At 37.1% G+C, this 17,772-nt stretch overlaps 1 protein-coding gene and 1 pseudogene across 2 annotated transcripts; both read left to right on the top strand.

The window, feature by feature from the left end:
* Positions 1 to 4,177: 4,177 nt before the first annotated feature.
* On the top strand, positions 4,178 to 9,396 carry LOC148586602 (protein FAR1-RELATED SEQUENCE 5-like; annotated as a pseudogene).
* Positions 9,397 to 10,474: 1,078 nt separating this feature from the next.
* Positions 10,475 to 17,471, top strand: LOC132179480 (isoprenylcysteine alpha-carbonyl methylesterase ICME). Of its 2 annotated transcripts, none has more exons than XR_009439927.2 (11): positions 10,475 to 11,122; positions 12,610 to 12,686; positions 12,842 to 12,911; positions 12,987 to 13,067; positions 13,515 to 13,589; positions 14,899 to 15,000; positions 15,107 to 15,247; positions 15,950 to 16,015; positions 16,126 to 16,235; positions 16,642 to 16,732; positions 17,037 to 17,124. XR_009439927.2 is itself a non-coding variant. In XM_059592214.2 (11 exons), exons 1-11 carry the CDS (start codon positions 10,710 to 10,712, stop codon positions 17,196 to 17,198), a joined length of 1,422 nt encoding a protein of 473 aa, XP_059448197.2. In that variant the 5' UTR covers positions 10,475 to 10,709; the 3' UTR covers positions 17,199 to 17,471. The 2 variants fall into 2 exon arrangements, 1 of the variants encoding a protein (XP_059448197.2); XM_059592214.2 differs by having other exon boundaries at positions 16,126 to 16,269; positions 17,037 to 17,471.
* The last annotated feature ends 301 nt before the right edge of the window (positions 17,472 to 17,772 follow it).

Genomic DNA, 17,772 nt, shown 5'->3' with positions numbered 1-17,772 from the left:
TAAACAATTCCTCCCACATTATCCATGTTTCTTGAGACCTATTTAACACAGGGATGGTTGTTGTCTTAAATTGAAGAATGACTTTGAATGATAAATTAGGTCTTAATCCATTGTGTTTATTTGTCTTTGGTTTGGATTCCATTACCTATCTTATGCCTCGAATATAAGCATAAGAGATAAAGATTTTTTGTTTAAGTTAAGAGAAATGTTTGGAAAGATTTTTTTTATATTTTTTTCTAATTGAAAAGACAGGTGAAAAAGACTAACTGTAGCTATTCGATCTACCTGTGAGTGACCATATATGTTAGCACTTGCCCACTGAGGGTCGTACATAAAGGTCCTAATATAGTTGGGAATAGTATAATAGGTGTTCCTTCAAGTCTGACTGAACTATAGTTTGATTCAACCCCATCAGAGAATTAGTGGGACTCAAGGTGACTCATACTAATATGATTGAATATTCGCATTTTAAGAATCAAACTCTCACCTTAGTATATGCTCAATGTATATGCTCAATCACTTTAGAAATTTTTTTGACCGAATCAAAACCACGAATGATTTGGTTATCTTGGAAAGTTGAAAGTAGAAATGGAGAATTGCTGTCAAAGGCAAAAAGATAAGTGGGGCTACCATTAACATTTAACATGGCCAAAAAAGGCAAAAAGAAAAGTTGGAAATAACTGGCCATCCCTCCATGCATGGGAAAATTTTACTATTGCTTGGTTGAACCCAAGCATTCGTTCAAAGCTCCAAGCTAAAAAAACAAAATTGCATTAGGCTAATCAATATGTCTTTATCAACGCAATCACTTTAATCTCTTTCGTTTTCCAAAAAAACTACCAAAAAAGTAGAAGAAAATCTTTCAATATGATACAAACACAAACGAAAAATCTAATAAGCACCAAGTCTAATCACAAATATATATATGATAGCTAATATTATTAACCCACTTGTTGATACGTGAGGAAACAACATTTTCATTCTGTTCTTCATCATTTGCTCATCTAGGTTCAGCAGAAAACAATTATATATGGAATCAACTGAGAAAAAAATAAAATAAATATATATATGTTATCTTAAATAGTACTGCAAAATGGGGATCTAGCTATCAGCTTAATTCTCTAATTAATACATATTAATATCAATTAAGCAATATATAATTATATAATTATATATGCTCTTTTGATTGATTGAAGCTACTTTGTGTTTGGAGGACCCCATGGTTTGCCCACTCACTCACTCTTTTTCATTTCTTTTGGAACTTTATGAAAAGATGAAAAGATGAAGGATGCTCGATCGCAGGTGAATTCATATAAGTTTACCATGCATGTTTGGGGATGTGAATAATGGCAACTTTCAATAAGATACGAAACATCAAACATTATTGAAGGAAGGCTTAGAAAGGAGATGGATTGGATGCATCCACAATGAACCTATAATTATTTTCTTTTCTTTTCTTTTCTTTTTTTTTTTTGTACGTAATTGACTTTCTCTTCTTTGTCCCTTTTTTGGGTAATTAATATGATTGCAATCTTCGTGCCATACACGTTAGTTTAATAGACCAAATTGAATGAAAATCTTGCAAATTTAGAAGAAAACTTTGTCCAAGATTTTTATTAGGTACATAACCCATTTGTCATCCACCCATTGATCTTTACATGTAATCCAAATAATGTATGTAGAGCTGTCAATTTTTGACACAATCCATAAACCCAACACAAATTTAATACGAAATTAGCAACTTATGATTAAGTGGTTTTACCTAATAAATTTAGTAGGTCGAGCTAGGGTTGACCTATATAATTTTTTATTCATGCTTTAATATGACTTGAACTTGACATACAACATTTAGGGTTGCCAATTTTTTACATGATCCGTGAATCCAACATAAAATTAGCGAGTTAAGGTTAGAGAGTGTAACTCATTTAATTAAATATGCCGGATTATGGTTAACCCATATAATCTTGTACTCATACTTCGACATAACTCAAACCTAACTTATGAACACAAAATTCCCCTAGAAGCATGCAATGCAATAGAAGACCAAACGGGGCAAACACACTTATCATGGATAAAAAGCTGATAAGGCCCATAACCATTAACCATCGACTTGATTAGTCCCTTTAGATGTCAATCAAACCCAAGCCCAAATTAAACTGAGATGTAATACTTGCTATTTAGGGCCGTAAAGGAAAGCCCTGCCAACCTGGAGTTGTGATCAATGTTTCACCCCAGCTCAAAAAAAAAAAAAAAAAAAAAATCCTACTTCCAGATTTGAAGGCCATGGTTCTTCCCAAATGATCTCCAACCAGAATCATATAGGATGAAGACAGGGTTTCATGAACAAATTAATGGAGCACTTTCTTGTATGCCCAATTTAACGAACAAATAAACAAATTAATGATCAGCAAATCCGCCATGCTCTCCTGTTTTTAGAGCCTAATTTTGTTATTGAGTGGTGCATTTGATGAAATAAACATGGCATAATTGAATTCAAACTTGTAGATGCATGCATGAATCATAGGATCTCTTGTGATTGGATTAAAGGTAAACAAAGTCAACAAGTTAGGGTTGGGGGACGGCTCATTCATAGGCTTATTATGGTCTCATTAAAAACCTCGTCAATTGTTTATCTTCCTAAGCACCCACAAAATAAATAAATAAATAAAGTGAAAGAGAGAGTATATCAATCAATATAATAAACGAGCCAACTCATAGGACAACTCGATTGTCTCCATTGAGTGTACGTTGTAACTATGTAACAATGTTACTCATTTTGATCTGATCTTGTCGTGAACTTATCTTAATATATATATGACGTGGCAGCATAAATCCATACGATAAGATGCCGATTCTATCATCCAAACATCAAGAATTCTACATGTCCAAGTAAGCGACCAACGTGTGTCCACACACACCGGCTCGTGTCCCTCACGCGCCTCCCGGAGCTCCTCCATGCCTTTGACTTTGCTTATGATGCTATTATTTTTTGGTCTTAGATTTTCCCTGCTTTCTTGTAATTTTGTTGTTTTTTCTTGTATTTTGGTGCTAAATTTTTCTTCTGTAGGCTTTGAATCGTTCCTCATCAGTGGTTTCTTTGTTGTTGTAGTTATCTGTTCAAGTGTGCTGCAACTATTCTCTAAATGGTGCAACTTTGCAAACCACCTTTTTTGGTGACCAAGTTTTTTGGTTGTCTCAAGAAGTAGAAGAGCGATGTCATTTATTTAATGCATTCCAGTTTATTTTTTGTTTACCTTCTCTAATAAGGACGTTTTGAAGCTTATTGTTAAGTTGCCCAATCCATTGATGTTTTTCCCTTTCCTTGTTTTTCCCAAAAAAGAAGAAAAAAAAAAAAAAAAGTCACCAAGGAGCATGGAAAACATTGAGAAAATAAAGAGTACTGCTGCTATACGGTCAAGGCATAAAACATGAGTTTTCTGCCTTCCACTCAAATGCTGCCACCTCATATTATTTCAACATACAAAATAAGCTTGGTTTTACAAGATAATAACCCCCCACACACAACTTCTGCTAAAAAAAGACAAAAAGACCCAAACACCAAACTTCACCGAGAAGCTTGGTTTCACGTCGCTCCCTCCACGCGAAGCCCACGCCGCCCAGCTTTGCACCGACCAGCCACCCAGCTCCGCCCACGCCCAGCTCCACCAAGCCCATGCCGCCAGACTACTCCGACGGTTCACCACCACTACTCCGGCCGAGGGAATTAGAAAAAATCATTCCTCTGCCCGTGAGGTCTAAGAAATTTTGTGATTACTACATGTGTTTTAAGGTTGGGGCTGTAACTTTAGTTTGAAAAATATTTTGTGTAGTATTAGTGTCCCCTTTTTTTGTGCCCTCAGTGCCAATTTTTTGTTAGTATTCGAGTCCCTGTTTCAAAAATGATTTTGTATTATTGTCATGTAGAGTATGGAAGTGTAAAATGGTTTTTATGTAACTTTAAGGATATCAATTAGAATGTTGTTAAAGGTTCCCTTTCCACTGATTGTTAGTGGAGTTTTACAATAAATGTATGTTCTTGTGTTTGTGTTTGTGTTTGTGGTTGTGTTTTTGTTTTTGTTTTTGTTTATGTTAAAGTAGGTTGTTATCCTCTTGCAGGGTTACTAGAATGAGTGCTAATAGTAAAGAATTTGAGATAATCTCATGTGGTGATGAGATTATTGAAGATGAACATGTTGTGGTAGAAGACCAAAGTAATTTGAAGCAACCTTTGTGTAATAGTCCTGTGGAACCATGTCTTGGTATGAAATTTGATGAATTAGAAGATGCTCATGTATGTTATAATGCTTATGCAAGGCGAGTAGGTTTTAGCATTCGCAAAAATCATACTTGACTATCGAAGGATAAGTCATTAATTGCGTTGGAATATGTTTGTTCAAGGGAAGGGTTTCGTCATAAAAATTGTCAAAATAAAATTTATACAAAGTCGGAGCCTGCAGAAACAAGGGTAGGATGTAAAGCACTTATGGGTTTGAAGAAAGTGGAGTCAAAATGGATTGTATGTAAGCTCGCAATTAAACATAACCATGACCTCCTTTCTCCTAGAAATACAAGTTTGCTTCGTGGACATAGAGTGGTAACAAGTGCCCAAAAGTGTCTTATAGATAAACTCAATGAGTCCGGTGTAGCTCCAAGGAAGATAATGTCGGTGTTGAGTAAAGAATTTGGTGGTGATCATAATGTTGGTTGTATTGCTAAAGATGTTCAAAATTACTGGAGCAATAAAAGAAGACTTATTTTTGGAGAGGGAGATGCACAAAAATTGTACAATTATTTTCTCAAGAAACAAATAAAAAACCCGGGTTTTGTTTATGCAATCCAAGTGGATGAAAATGGATGCATGGCCAATTGCTTTTGGGCATATGCTAGATCACGAGCTGCATATCAATATTTTGGAGATGTTGTTTGATGTGGTATTTTTGTGACCAAAAATATCAATTATAAAAATAACCACTCGCAATAGAACGAATCTTTGTAGGATACGGCTATAGAGAGGGTGTCGAACCTCAAGGACTGCAGGGGTTTTATTATCAAAATTTGAAAGATTAAAATTAACTTAATTAAAAAGATATTTGGTTTGATTTTCTTTAAAACTAAAGTGCATGAAAATAAAAGAGATTTAAAATAAGAGAGAGAGTGTAGGGTATTGACTTCACCTCTATCCGCACAACAATGGCTAATCATAATTAATCCCAGAAATTTATTCTATGCATGTTATAAATAAACAAGAAACTACCTTATTAAAGAATAAGCATAATCTATCTTCGGTTGGCACGGATCGTCCACCTAACCACTAAGATGCGGTACGACCCGTCTTTCCTAGGTATAAATTATCAAAATCTTTAACAGGATACATACAATCAATGAATAAGTGTAACCCATCTTCGGTTGGCACGGACTGTCTACCTAAATTATACTAAACTAGGGTGTAGTACAATCCGTCTTCCCTAGGCATGGCCTATCAAATCCTATTGATCATATGTCAATTAAACCCATTGTATAACCATCATCCTCATAATCACAGAAAACAAGAATGATTTGAGATCAATAAAAGTAAAATACTTTCTAAGACAAGAGAAGAATTTCACAAATATTGATTTTGGAATTTAAGAACAATTGCATTTAATATGAAGAACAGAAATCAATTGTAGCAATCCTCATAGTTATACAATCAACATGCATAAATTGAAAATCTAGAAATTAAATACAATCAAACCATTGTGCTTGGATAGGGTTACATCAATACCCACAAAGGGGTTTAGCCGCTCATAGGGGTGCTAGGATGGCCTCTTGCCATGGATTATCTCCTCTTCAACTTGTCAAGCCTCCAAGAAGATTTTTGTATCTAAAACTAAGCACACCTTCTCTTGAAGGTTAAGGGTCTATTTATAAGGAGCAAGCCAGTCCTAGAAGCCCTAGGAAACCTAGAAATTTCGGAGATTTAAGTCCAAGTCCAATTAGGATAAAGAAAACCTAAGTCCAAATCGGAATAGGATTCGCCCAGAATTGCGTTCCTATCTTGCGGGGCGATTTTGGAATTGCGACGCTCCGAATTAGGAAAATTCTATTTCACAATTATTTGTAGAAATTTGAGTTAGCTTTCCACTGCCGCTTGAATCACCTCAATTGGATATTTGAGCTGAAAGTTATGGCCAAAATACCGAGACGTATGCAGAATCCAAATTTGAATCCAATCCGATTTTGACTCCAATTTGAGAAATTCCGAATTAATCATTTTCTTTATTTGATTAAACTTAACCATGATTGGTTAAGTTTAACCATATCTTCTAAGTCTTCTCAAAGTGTGCTTTTAAGCCCAAAATCAATGAAATTAATTGCATCTTTATTTATAACCTGAAAACAATAAAAACAAAACAAAATCAAACAAATAATAACGCTAAGGAATTAACATATGCAAATTAAGGGGCTTGAATGTGCAACATTCGGTGCTTATCATTGTTACTTTTGATGCTACTTACTTGACAAATTGTTATAAGATGTCTTTTGTTCCTTTCACTGGAGTTAACCATCATCACCAATTTATGATGTTTTGATGTGCTTTGCTCATAAATGAAACTGCTGAATCTTACATTTGGCTATTGAAAACATGGCTTGAGGCAATGCTTGGACGTGCTCCTTCTACAATCATTACAGATGATGACAAAGCTATGGGCAAGGCAATTGCAGAGGTATGCCAAATACCACTCATAGATTGTGTTTATAGCATATTTTACAGAAAGTTCCTGAACATTTGGCTCATATATATAATAAATATCCATCTTTCCAAGGAGATTTTCAGCATTGTATTCATAGTACAATCACAATTGAAGAGTTTGAGATGGAATGGAATGAACTTATATGTAAGTATGGCTTGGGAGAGAATGATTGGTTGCAAAATATTTATAGTCAATGTGAAAAGTGGATTCCGGCTTAGTTGCGAACCACATTTTGTGCCGGCATGTCTACTACTCAAAGGAGTGAAAGTATGAATAAATTTTTTAAATATTATGTACGTTCAAGCACAATGGTAAGTGAGTTTGTCTATCAATATGAAAAAGCCCTGGATGCACGTTATTTTAAAGAGAAAGAAAGATATGTCAAAACAAAATCTTCTAGACCGATTTTGAAAACATGTTACAAGATGGAAGTAGAGACGGCAAAGGTTTATACAAGAGAGTCTTTTTTGATGTTTCAAGAAGAGTTATTTAATAGTCAAAATTACTACTCATCTAAACATTGAGAAGAAGGGGGATGAAGATATATAGGGTGGCCTTCCATGGGAGACAAAGTCTATTTTATGAAGTTGCATTTGAAGTTCTTGAGCAAAAAGCTATTTGTATATGCCATAAGTTTGAATTTGTAGGAATTCTGTGTAAGTACATTCTTCAAATTTTTTTGAAGAAATCTTTGGTGGACACTATTCCCCAACATTATGTTTTAGAAAGATGGATGATCAATGCTAAGAGTCGCATTATACATGACATTTCTATTGATGATAATCAAGTAGGAAAACCAGATTATTCCACCTTGATGAGCAATACCTTAATGATGCAATGTTATGAAGTTGTAGAAGCAGGGTGCAAATCAAAAAGAAAATCTGAACATCTTCGCATTGGTTTACAAAAGCTTCATCAAGAGCTTCTCACAATAGATGGTGATTGTGATCAAGATAAAATGGATGATGATGTAGGAAGCGTCGAGGGTAATGTGTTGAGCAGTCAAGTATTATCAAACCTTACATTCACTTTGCAAGATCCCGTACATGTTCGTTGTAGAGGAAAACCAAAATTTTGGCCACAAAAAAAATCCAAAAGAAAACAAGAAAAGAGCATGTACCATTTGCAAGCAAACAGGGCATGTAAGAACCAATTGTCCTTCCCATAAGCAAGCAAGGTATTCTATTTGTATTTTGAGATTTACAATAATTTACATTAAAATGCATTTTGATTTAATTCACATTAAATTCTTATTTTCTTTAGGAATATTGTGAGGGCAGCTACCTTATCAAAAAGAAAAGAGATGACAATATGAGGGCAGCTAACTTAAGGTTGATGGATCATCAAAGTTTAGTAGAGGTAAATGTTATTATATCATATCTTCTATAAAAGTAATTTTGGTCCATTATATAATTCTCATTTTTTGTGAATCATTTACAGGACATTTTGCCAACTATGAAGTATCCCTATGCAACTGAGTTTGCCATGTCTCAAGATCTTGTGGATTCATCTAACATTAGTGCAGACAACATCACCTCCTTGAAGTTGTAGTGGTAGTGGTCTGTAGTGTGATTTTTTTTGAAGCTGAATGGTTGTACTGGCAGTTACATTTTTTTTGGCAATATCATATGTATGGTGGAAGTGTGGCTAAGTGTGTAGGAGGGCTAATCAGGCTCATATTTTAGCAAAGGAGGCCTTGAACCTTTGCTTTCCCAAATTTTGGAATGGAGATGCTCTTGTGAGCATCTGCTATGTTGTAACTAAATAGCTTCCTGCTCTTTTCTGATTTGGTTCAATAAAAATTGTTTCTTTTCTTCAAAAAAATATGGTTGTACTGTGTCAGTTACATTTTTGGCAATTTTGCAATTGCAATTTCTTTCAAATTACATACAAATTCATCATTCATCCACAAATCAATCCACTGAACAAATCAACCCACTGCAAAGCCAACATCAATCCACTGCAACTATACAAATTCATCACATTTTTTGTACCACAAATTGATGTAAAAACAACAAAATAACCCCAAAAAAGAGAGACTAAAAATATGAGAAATCTGTGGATTTGCTACCTATAATCACTAAACAAATCAATCCACAACATCAATCCACTGCAACTATACAAATTCCATCACATGCACTACAAGTTAATGTAAAAGCAACTAAATAACCAGGAAAAAAAATAAAAAAATTGAGAAGCGATTTCAGGCAAGAGCCTTCCAACAGGGGATCAAATAAGTGATTTCAGGCTGGTGGGATGGGCAGCCGAATCGACGGGGGATCGACTTGCTGGTGCTAGGCGGTGGGCAGCCGGATCGACAGGGGATCGGCCTGCTGGTGCTAGGCGGTGGGCAACCGGATCGACGGGGGATCGGCCTGTTGGTGCTAGGCGGTGGGCAGCCGAATCGACGGGGGATTGGCCTGTTGGGCGGCGTTGGATTTTCGAAGTCGATTTTGAAGCTGCTGGGCGGTGGGTAGCCGGCTGGATGTTGGATCAACCTGGGCGTGGGTGCAGGGGAATGGCCTGCTGGTTTGGGGAACGGACTGCTGGTTTGGGGAACGGACTGCTGGACGGGAGCGGTGGGAACGGCCTGCTGGGCGGTGGGCAGTGGGCAGGGGCTTCTTGTAAGAGAGTTGGTGGGTTTTTTGGAGAAATTTTGTAACGATGGTTTCATTTTAAGAGCAGGGGGTGGTATATTCTAGTGTGGGTAAGTGCATTTTGTAAGTTAAAACAAGTGTAGTTGTCATCTTCTGGTTGGTGGGCGTAAATTTGGCCATTTACGCCATGACTGAACGGAAGATATACTCAAAAATAAAACATAATAAAATGGAGAGCTGCTGCTATACGGTTGTGGCAGAAAACATAGGTTTTTTGCCCACCAATCACCACATGACACATCAGCATTTTAAGAAAAATGCAAAAACTTGAAATGAGAACAAAACACCAAAGCAAAAAAAAGTAAGGGCAGCCACGAGAACCACCAGCCCCATCTGGGTGGCCGGCGTGGCCACCCCCAGGCCACGGGGTGGCCGCGCCGGCCACCCCAGATCTGGCTAGGGGTGGCCGGCGAGCCACCCCCATGGCCTGGGGGTGGCCGGCGCCCCACCCCTAGGTCAAGGGGTGGCTCGCAAGCCACCCTAGTGGTGGCTGGGGTGGCCGCGCGCCACCCCTAAGCCTCGGGGTTGGCCCGCGAGCCACCCCTAGCAAGATCTAGGGTGGCTCGCAGCCACCCCATAGGCCCTGGGGTGGCCCGCTAGTCACCCCTCGTGGTGGCGGGGGTGGCCGCAAGCCACCCCAGATGTTGCTGGGGTGGCCCGCGCCACCCCAGATATTGCTGGGGTGGCACGCCGGCCACCCCCAAAATGTTCTGGGGTGGCCCGCGCCACCCCATGTGGCCGACAAAGAGATAGAGGGAGAGAGGCATCGGCGGTTCTAGCGGAGGCGGTGGCGATTCTAGCGGAGGCAAGGTGGCTGGAGCTGTGAGGGGATAAAAATTAGGTGCATATGTTCTCATTTTATTTTCTTGCTCTAAGCTAATTTGGCATTCAGCTATTGGAGGGCAAAAAACCCACCTTGTTTGCCACAACCGAAGTGAAGTTATTTTCAATAAAATGAGGAGTAAGTAAGACAAGAAAGAAAGCAAAACGACCGATTCCAACCTCTCCAAATGGACCAAAACCCACGGAAACTAAACCAAAGAAAGCACGCCATGTGGCAAAAGCCAACTGGTCTCTCTCTCTCTCTCTTTCTCTCTCTCTCTCTCTGACTCTTCTACCTCCAATTCTGAGTTTGAGCTTTGTGGGTTTTGACGTTGGATCCTCATCCTCGGATCCGCCAGTTTTGCACGCTTTGCCAACCCAACGAGAAAACAGTTAAGCAAACACTTGTAAGTTGTAACCCAGCTCAAGATTTGCTGTCATATATTTTCTCTTCGCATCTGATCGCCCTCTACATATAAATAAATACTGAAGAAAGATGCCTTCCCCTTTGCTACCCATTTCCAACCCGCCTTCACATTCCTCATTGGGACATCCAGCCCCTTCAGCCATGCGGTATGCTGCTTCCACGGCCACAATGTTAGTCAAGGCAGGAGAGGATGACCCAACGGCCTGTCTTCTTTTTTCTTCATCATTTGAGGATGAGAAAGCCGTTTCCATCAAACCCCTTCTCCCCAGGACCTTAAGCTACTCCGGCGCCACTACCACCACCACCACCAGCTCTAGCAGCTACTACCAGCAGCGGCGGCGCCGGATCGCTAGCGAAAACTCCTTGTCTTCACTCCCCAGTTCCAGTCCTCGCCGCCAGTCATTTGGCAATGATGTCGGGCACGCCGCCGCTGAGACGTTCTTGGTGACCCAATTGAGTTTGAAGCTCTTAAGATATCTTGGGTAAATTTCTGACTTTTTTTTTTATTTTTTTATTTTTTTTTATAAGTTTCCGAGAAATTGATAATAATTACCGTTGTATTATGTCTTTGGTGTTTCATAGTCGTGTGATTTCTGTGTAATGTTTCAGGTGACAATTGTTAAAAAAATAAAATAAAATAAAATAGAGATGTGCGCTCAATATCATGCTGAAAAATTTTGTGCATTGGAATTGGCTTCATATTGCGTGGGTATTTCCTTTTTTAGATTTATTATGGAAAGTTGAGTTTTTGCTTACAGGGTTTACCCAATAGAATCTAAGATAAAATTGTCTTTGAAATAACCTCAAGGGGTTGGTTAAGTGGTGAAGGCCTTTGACGGCATGGCATCTTCATCATGTCTAAGGTTTGAGTTTTCTTGAGTGCAAACAATTCTTTGGGATCACACCTGTGGCAAAACTGGGTCTTACATAATCCGTGTGGGAGGCACCTTGCACAAGTCCGAAGTTTGCCTTTCAGGGGTGGTGGCCCTGCCTTGGAGGGTTTCCCGTCATGGGTTATGCCTAAGCGAGTAGGTCAACTTGCATGCTTGTTGGTAAACTGCTGGTAGCTCTCGGAGTGCTTTTGTGAGGAAGATGGTGCCTTCGTGCCTTTTGTGGTGTCTATGGAGTGAATAAATGACAGAATTTTTAAGGACCTCTTAGTGGAGGAGATTGAGTCTTTATTTTTCAATACTTTGTATCTTTGGACAGCTACTTTTGTTTCTCCTTTGGTGATTAGTTACCATGATTTCTCTATTCTTTTTGTTTCTATTAGCTAGGTGGTTTCTCTTATATACTTTTTGTGTATTTTAGAACGCCTTACACGTTTAATGATATTTGATTAAAAAAAAAAAAAAAAAATTATTTGGGGAAAATTTGATCAAGAAGGTTTGACCATGTATGGATTAGGTAATTTGGGACTACAAATATGAAATAGACTGTCTAAGAGAAATATGAAAGTTGGAAAGAACATTGATAAATTCAGATGCCTTGCGTGTTACTTTCACAAGTAATTGCATCTGAGCAAACAAGAAGTAGCCTTTACACGTAACTGTGTGATGGAAATTTGGTCATGAGAAAAAGTCTAAACATGTTTGAAGTGTGCAATGGAGACAACATATATGAAGTAGGCTCTCTAAGAAGGACAGGATAGGTGGAAAGAACATCCAGACAGTTATATAGAAGAAAATAATCTAAAAATATGTGACCAATGGCAACTGCTTGGAGCTAGTAAAATGTCATAATCTATTATGCGTGGGCTTTAACATATAGGCCAGTTCACCCCAATCACTTTTACATTCAGTGAAAGTAGGAAACAGAACATTTGCAGTAGTTTCGATTTCATTTGTGCCATGTTTTAAGTTCCCTGGGAATTTTAAATTTCCATTATGCATGCTTTAACGTTTTTTTGAGATGCTTTATCTAGCTTATCTGATTACTAGATGCTTTCTAATCATTTATTTTTATTCAGGTTAGGTTACAAATGGATTACAAGATTTCTTGCCCTTGGTTGTTACGCCTTGCTACTTATCCCAGGTTTTCTTCAAGGTCTGTAACATTTAGTGTTCTGTTTCAGAAGTTTCACGCATATAAACTTTTTAGTTGCATACAACTTAGACATAGGTATGTTCTATCAGTCAGATGGGACTGAGCTATATTTTTCCATTTTAGTGGGGCATAACTAGTCTGCTTGTCTTTTGTAGTTGGATATTACTATTTCTTCTCCCGTCAGATTCGCAGAAGTATAGTATATGGTGATCAGCCAAGAAATAGGTAATATTAATGAATTTTATATCCTGTTCAATTTCCTAAATTTGTGGCATGAATTGTTTAAATTTTGTTCTGCAGGCTGGATCTGTATCTACCCAAAAATAGTGATGGACCAAAGCCAGTCATTGCAATTATAACTGGTGGAGCCTGGATTATTGGGTGAGAAACTTTTTTGTTGATAGTTGATGAGTGAAGTTGCAGTAGGATGTCTAGTAAGATAGTAATAATAGCCGAAATCCTTTTGGTCTTACGTGCATATCATAAGCAACTGATAGAGACATCATTTAACTAGTATGATAAAACTACAAAATGTTACTGACATTGCCATTGAAAATGGTGGTAAGTACTTACACCAGCAGAAGAGAACGCAACAATACAGTATGGAAGCAAGTAACAAACGGAAGTGACTTTTCTAAGTTCCATGATCACATCAGAATCTTGTTTTGGTTTGTTATTCGTAAAATCATAAAAGTGAATTTAAGTTGTAAACAGGGTACGTCTTGTCAGATTCTGTTGATTTCAAAAAAATTTATGCTTTTTTCTTGCATCATATACCTGCTTATCTACATCTTCAATTTGTTTTGAGACTTCGTTCTTTGGATACAGTTACAAAGCATGGGGTTGTCTTTTAGGGCAACAGTTATCAGAAAGAGACATCATAGTGGCATGCATAGATTACAGGTGAATGATTCATTTCAAGCGATATAATACTGTTGAGATTTGTTTGTGTGCAACGCTGCCTCTATTTGATATTTATTAGAAAAGTTGTAACATTTTATTTCTTGTTAAGGTCATTAGTTGTCCCTAATGCATTGCTAATGTTATCAATATTAAATTGTATAACAGCCATTGGGATGTGTGATGCTGCTTAAGATAAATGACTACTACAACCCTACAAATCTTTGAAAGCCACTTTATTAAAAAGAAAACTGTATAGAGATGGGTACACGTTTCCTTTCTAGCCATTTAGCACTATCTAGGACCATGTCCTTTGTTTAACTATATTTTTGCTACTTTTCTTGCCATCTTCACTCATGTTTTGGGACTTCACACAGCTGAAGGAGTTTTGATTTTGATAATTATGAGTGTTTAGTGTTATAAAAGGCATGCGGGCCTGGAGTGTTCTTTCACTATCTTTTTCCTCTCATATGCTTCTTTGTTGCACACTGTTACCATTCACTAAGCCCCTCACCAGTACAAAGTTCTCTCCTTTATTTTTCTCTTTTACAACCCCAACTCAAACTTCAATCTACAAATCCTAGAGCCTTTTTCTCACTATAAAAAACCTCAGGATCATAACTTTTCCTATCTTAAAGTCCATCACTAGTACTTTGGACAGATTTTCTAAGTCTGTCATACATCATTAAGACTCAAAGACATGTGCTCGAGCTCAGACTTACTGCAAAACGAAAAAAAATTGAGTTGAAGTGCCCCCGGAAAAGGAAAGAATATTCTGATGAATGGGGACTATCCTTGTTTCTGTTCATGATAACGTTGTTTGCATATTAGGCTTCCCCCTTATGTGTTCAAATGTTATATAAGACCATTGATTGATTCAATTTTCATGTGATACCTTTAAGCCCTTAGGTTTATGAACTTGGAATTTCTTCTGTTTTAATCTTGTCTATGTATAAATATAACTTTTCACTTGTTTTTATTAATTACGCTGACTTGTTCCATGTGCATGCTTGTATATATTCTTTTTCATGGACATGGACAAGTAATATGCCTGCTTGAACATTTTTAGATAATAGATGTATTGGTAAAACATCCCAAGGAATTACTTGAATAAAACTTTAGCATAGGTTCTCACAGTAAATGATTACTTCATTTGATGTTATAATCATGGATATAGCGTCCAAAAAGCCTGAATTTAATTTGCATGAGATTGATGCCTCTATGTGTGTGATTTCAGTATAAAGTGCATAACATGTATCCACCTGTAATACTTTCTCATACTATTATGGATCTTAATTGAAAATTCATGCAGGAATTTCCCTCAGGGAACTATGAGTGATATGGTAAAGGATGCTTCTCAAGGTATCTCATTTGTGTGCAACAATATTGCTGAATATGGAGGTGATCCTGATAGGTATAAGATTCTTCAATTTTTTTTTCTATAAATTTAAAGCACGACTTTTATTTTGGGTGGGGGATTAATCTAATCAAGCTGTTCTGCTGATTCTTTGTTTCTGTAGGATTTTTCTCATGGGACAGTCAGCTGGTGCACATCTTGCTGCTTGCACGCTATTGGAGCAGGCAATTAAAGAAGCTGGTGAAGGAGAGAACACTTCTTGGAGTGTCTCTCAGATAAAGACTTATTTCGGTTTATCTGGAGGGTAAGTCTGTTGCAAGTTTTTTGAACCATGTGGAACTCTTCAATATATTTCAAGCTCAATAAATCCTATTATATGCTTCTCATGATTTGACACTTGAAATCGATTCCAAAGCATTAAGGTGATCAACCAGTTGGTCAGGAGGTAATAATTTGTTGATTTTCAGGTTTAGAATATCTCATAGTGGAGGTCTGGAGAATATTGCATCTTGCATGCCATAGTCAAATGTGAATTTCTTCCATTGGATCATTCCGGCTTACATCTTTTTGTCTTTGCTTCTGAAGTGTTTGTTTTAAAGTATTAAGGATTGGAAGTGCAGAATTGACTATGATATTGGTGGGTTATTGTGAATCTACTCAGTTGACTCTGCCTTTTGCCTGAGTTTAGCTTCAGGGCTTCACAGTGCAACAATGATTAATGGAAGCTTTAAATTGTCATGCTTATCCAAGTGACATAAGTTGTTGAAGTTTATGATTGCAAAAAAAAAAAAAATACGCTTACATATAATTATGGATATACTTTTTGTGATTTACCAGTTCGCAAAAAGTACAGCAATGAACATTATCGTCTTATTCTAGTAATGATACCACGCTTGTTTTCCCCTGTTGCATTATTTTTTTCAAGCATTTTTTTCCTTTATGTTTCTTGTGTTTGAACTTAAAAGTTGCATTCATCTTATAGTTTTACTTGTAATTCCACAAACAGGTACAATTTGTTTAACCTAATAGATCACTTCCATAATCGAGGCCTGTACCGTTCAATCTTTTTAAGGTACATGCCCTCTGATTTGCTAGTAAGTTATTGTTATACATGAAATATTTTTTTGGTTAATATTTCTGCCAGTAAATTCTTTTAACTTATCACTTTAAAATTTCATCCAGCATAATGGAAGGGGAACAATCCCTTCGACGATTCTCTCCTGAAGTAATGGTCCAGGACCCGGACATTAGAAATGCCATTTCCCTCTTGCCACCTATTATTTTATTTCATGGTACTGCAGATTATTCCATACCTTCAGATGACAGGTTTGAGTCTGCTCTGGATTGAATTCTATGACTGCATCTAATTATTTTTTCATTAAATGATGTATGAGGTTTGTTGGGGTGTTGATATAAATTTTATTACTGACATTCTTGTTTCAAAGTAATAGTACTACATAGTGTCAAATTATCAAAGACATTACTGAGCTTTGAAAGGTGTAGTTGTCCTTCAGATCTTATTGGATTTTGATCCAATGGTAAATTTAAAAGCTACGCCGGGGAGTATGAGAGTGGGAGTATGGGAGTGGGAAATTTATTCTATTAATTCAATAGATTAGTAGTGAAATTTATTTGTAAATGTATGTAACAAGTTTGAAGTGCTTTGATGGGATCTAATTATCATCTTCTTTTGTGCAGTAAGAATTTTGCTGAAACTCTTAAAAGTGTTGGGGTAAAAGCTGAATCAATTTTGTATGAAGGAAAGAGTCACACAGATTTGTTTGTTCAGGTAAAGGGACCACTTAAAATGCTTCCTTTTTAGTTTGTTTCATCAATATGTCGCTTTTGTGGATTGCAGAAACCACTGGGGTGATTATGCCATTTTCTTGTGTCTGTAAGCGATGCTCCTTTCAACTGGCTAAGATTCTTCTTTAGATAGGCTGAGAGTTTCTGCAACAGTTGCATAACTATTCATTTTTTTGTCAATGCATCTTTGAAATTGCTTCAGATGCTTATTTTCTTCCCTGCTTCTTTAAAAAAAACTGGTTTATCTTTACCATTCATGTTTAAACATTTATGCACATGGTATTCAGGATCCGATGAGAGGTTGTGGAGATCAGATGTTTGAAGATTTAGTAGCTAATATTCATGCTGGTGACATGGAGGCCCTCGCCAAAGATGCAGTGGCTCCTCCAAGAAGGCGCCTTGTACCTGAATTTATGTTGCAGTTGGCTCGCAGAGTTAGCCCATTCTAACCATTCTTGATCACTCAATTATTAACCTAAACACCCATATTTTTGTTGATTCAGCTCCGCATACTGTAAATATCTCAGTCATAATTGTAACCCTTAGCAGCCTATCTCTCTCTTTCTCTCTGCATCTGTGCATTCTTATGGGATTTCTTATTTTTCCTCGTAATAGTTAAAGATTGTAATGGTATTTGCTTCAAATACGGATGTTTTCAGGACAGATCTTCCTATAGACTATGATCATTCTTTTTATTAATGGACAATTTAATCTTTGTTGGATCTCGATAATACTATGGATTAGCTATGATCCTTCTTTAGTTTGGTTACACTCAACTCAAGGGTACATGATCATTCCTTAAACATGTTTGTTAATTATTTGTTCCCAGCATTGTTGTTTTATTGGTGCTGCCAAATAATTTTTGTTTAAAGATATAAGAAATAAGGTTCCTAATTCTTAATGGATAAGAAAGATATGTCATAGTTGATGCAGGGAGTGTGTAGGAAAATTAGATTTTATTGGAAGCAAATTTCTTTTTAGGTTTATTGATTGATTCACTCAGAATACCAGGAATAATAAGGA

This window comes from Corylus avellana, chromosome 4 (genome assembly GCF_965113065.1).
Source record: "Corylus avellana chromosome 4, dhCorAvel1.hap1.2, whole genome shotgun sequence".
NCBI classification, from domain to species: Eukaryota; Viridiplantae; Streptophyta; class Magnoliopsida; order Fagales; family Betulaceae; genus Corylus; species Corylus avellana.
Note: the sequence above shows the minus strand (reverse complement) of the source record. Positions and strands in the feature narration are given on the sequence as shown.

What these genes read in the sequence shown, in the direction of transcription:
- LOC132179480 (XM_059592214.2), top strand. Translation starts at nt 10,710, where the DNA reads ATGCCTTCCCCTTTGCTACCCATTTCCAACCCGCCTTCACATTCCTCA. An exon ending in AAGCTCTTAAGATATCTTGG is followed by an intron (nt 11,123 to 12,609) that starts GTAAATTTCTGA and finishes ATTTTTATTCAG; the next exon opens with GTTAGGTTACAAATGGATTA. An exon ending in GTGGCATGCATAGATTACAG is followed by an intron (nt 13,590 to 14,898) that starts GTGAATGATTCA and finishes AAATTCATGCAG; the next exon opens with GAATTTCCCTCAGGGAACTA.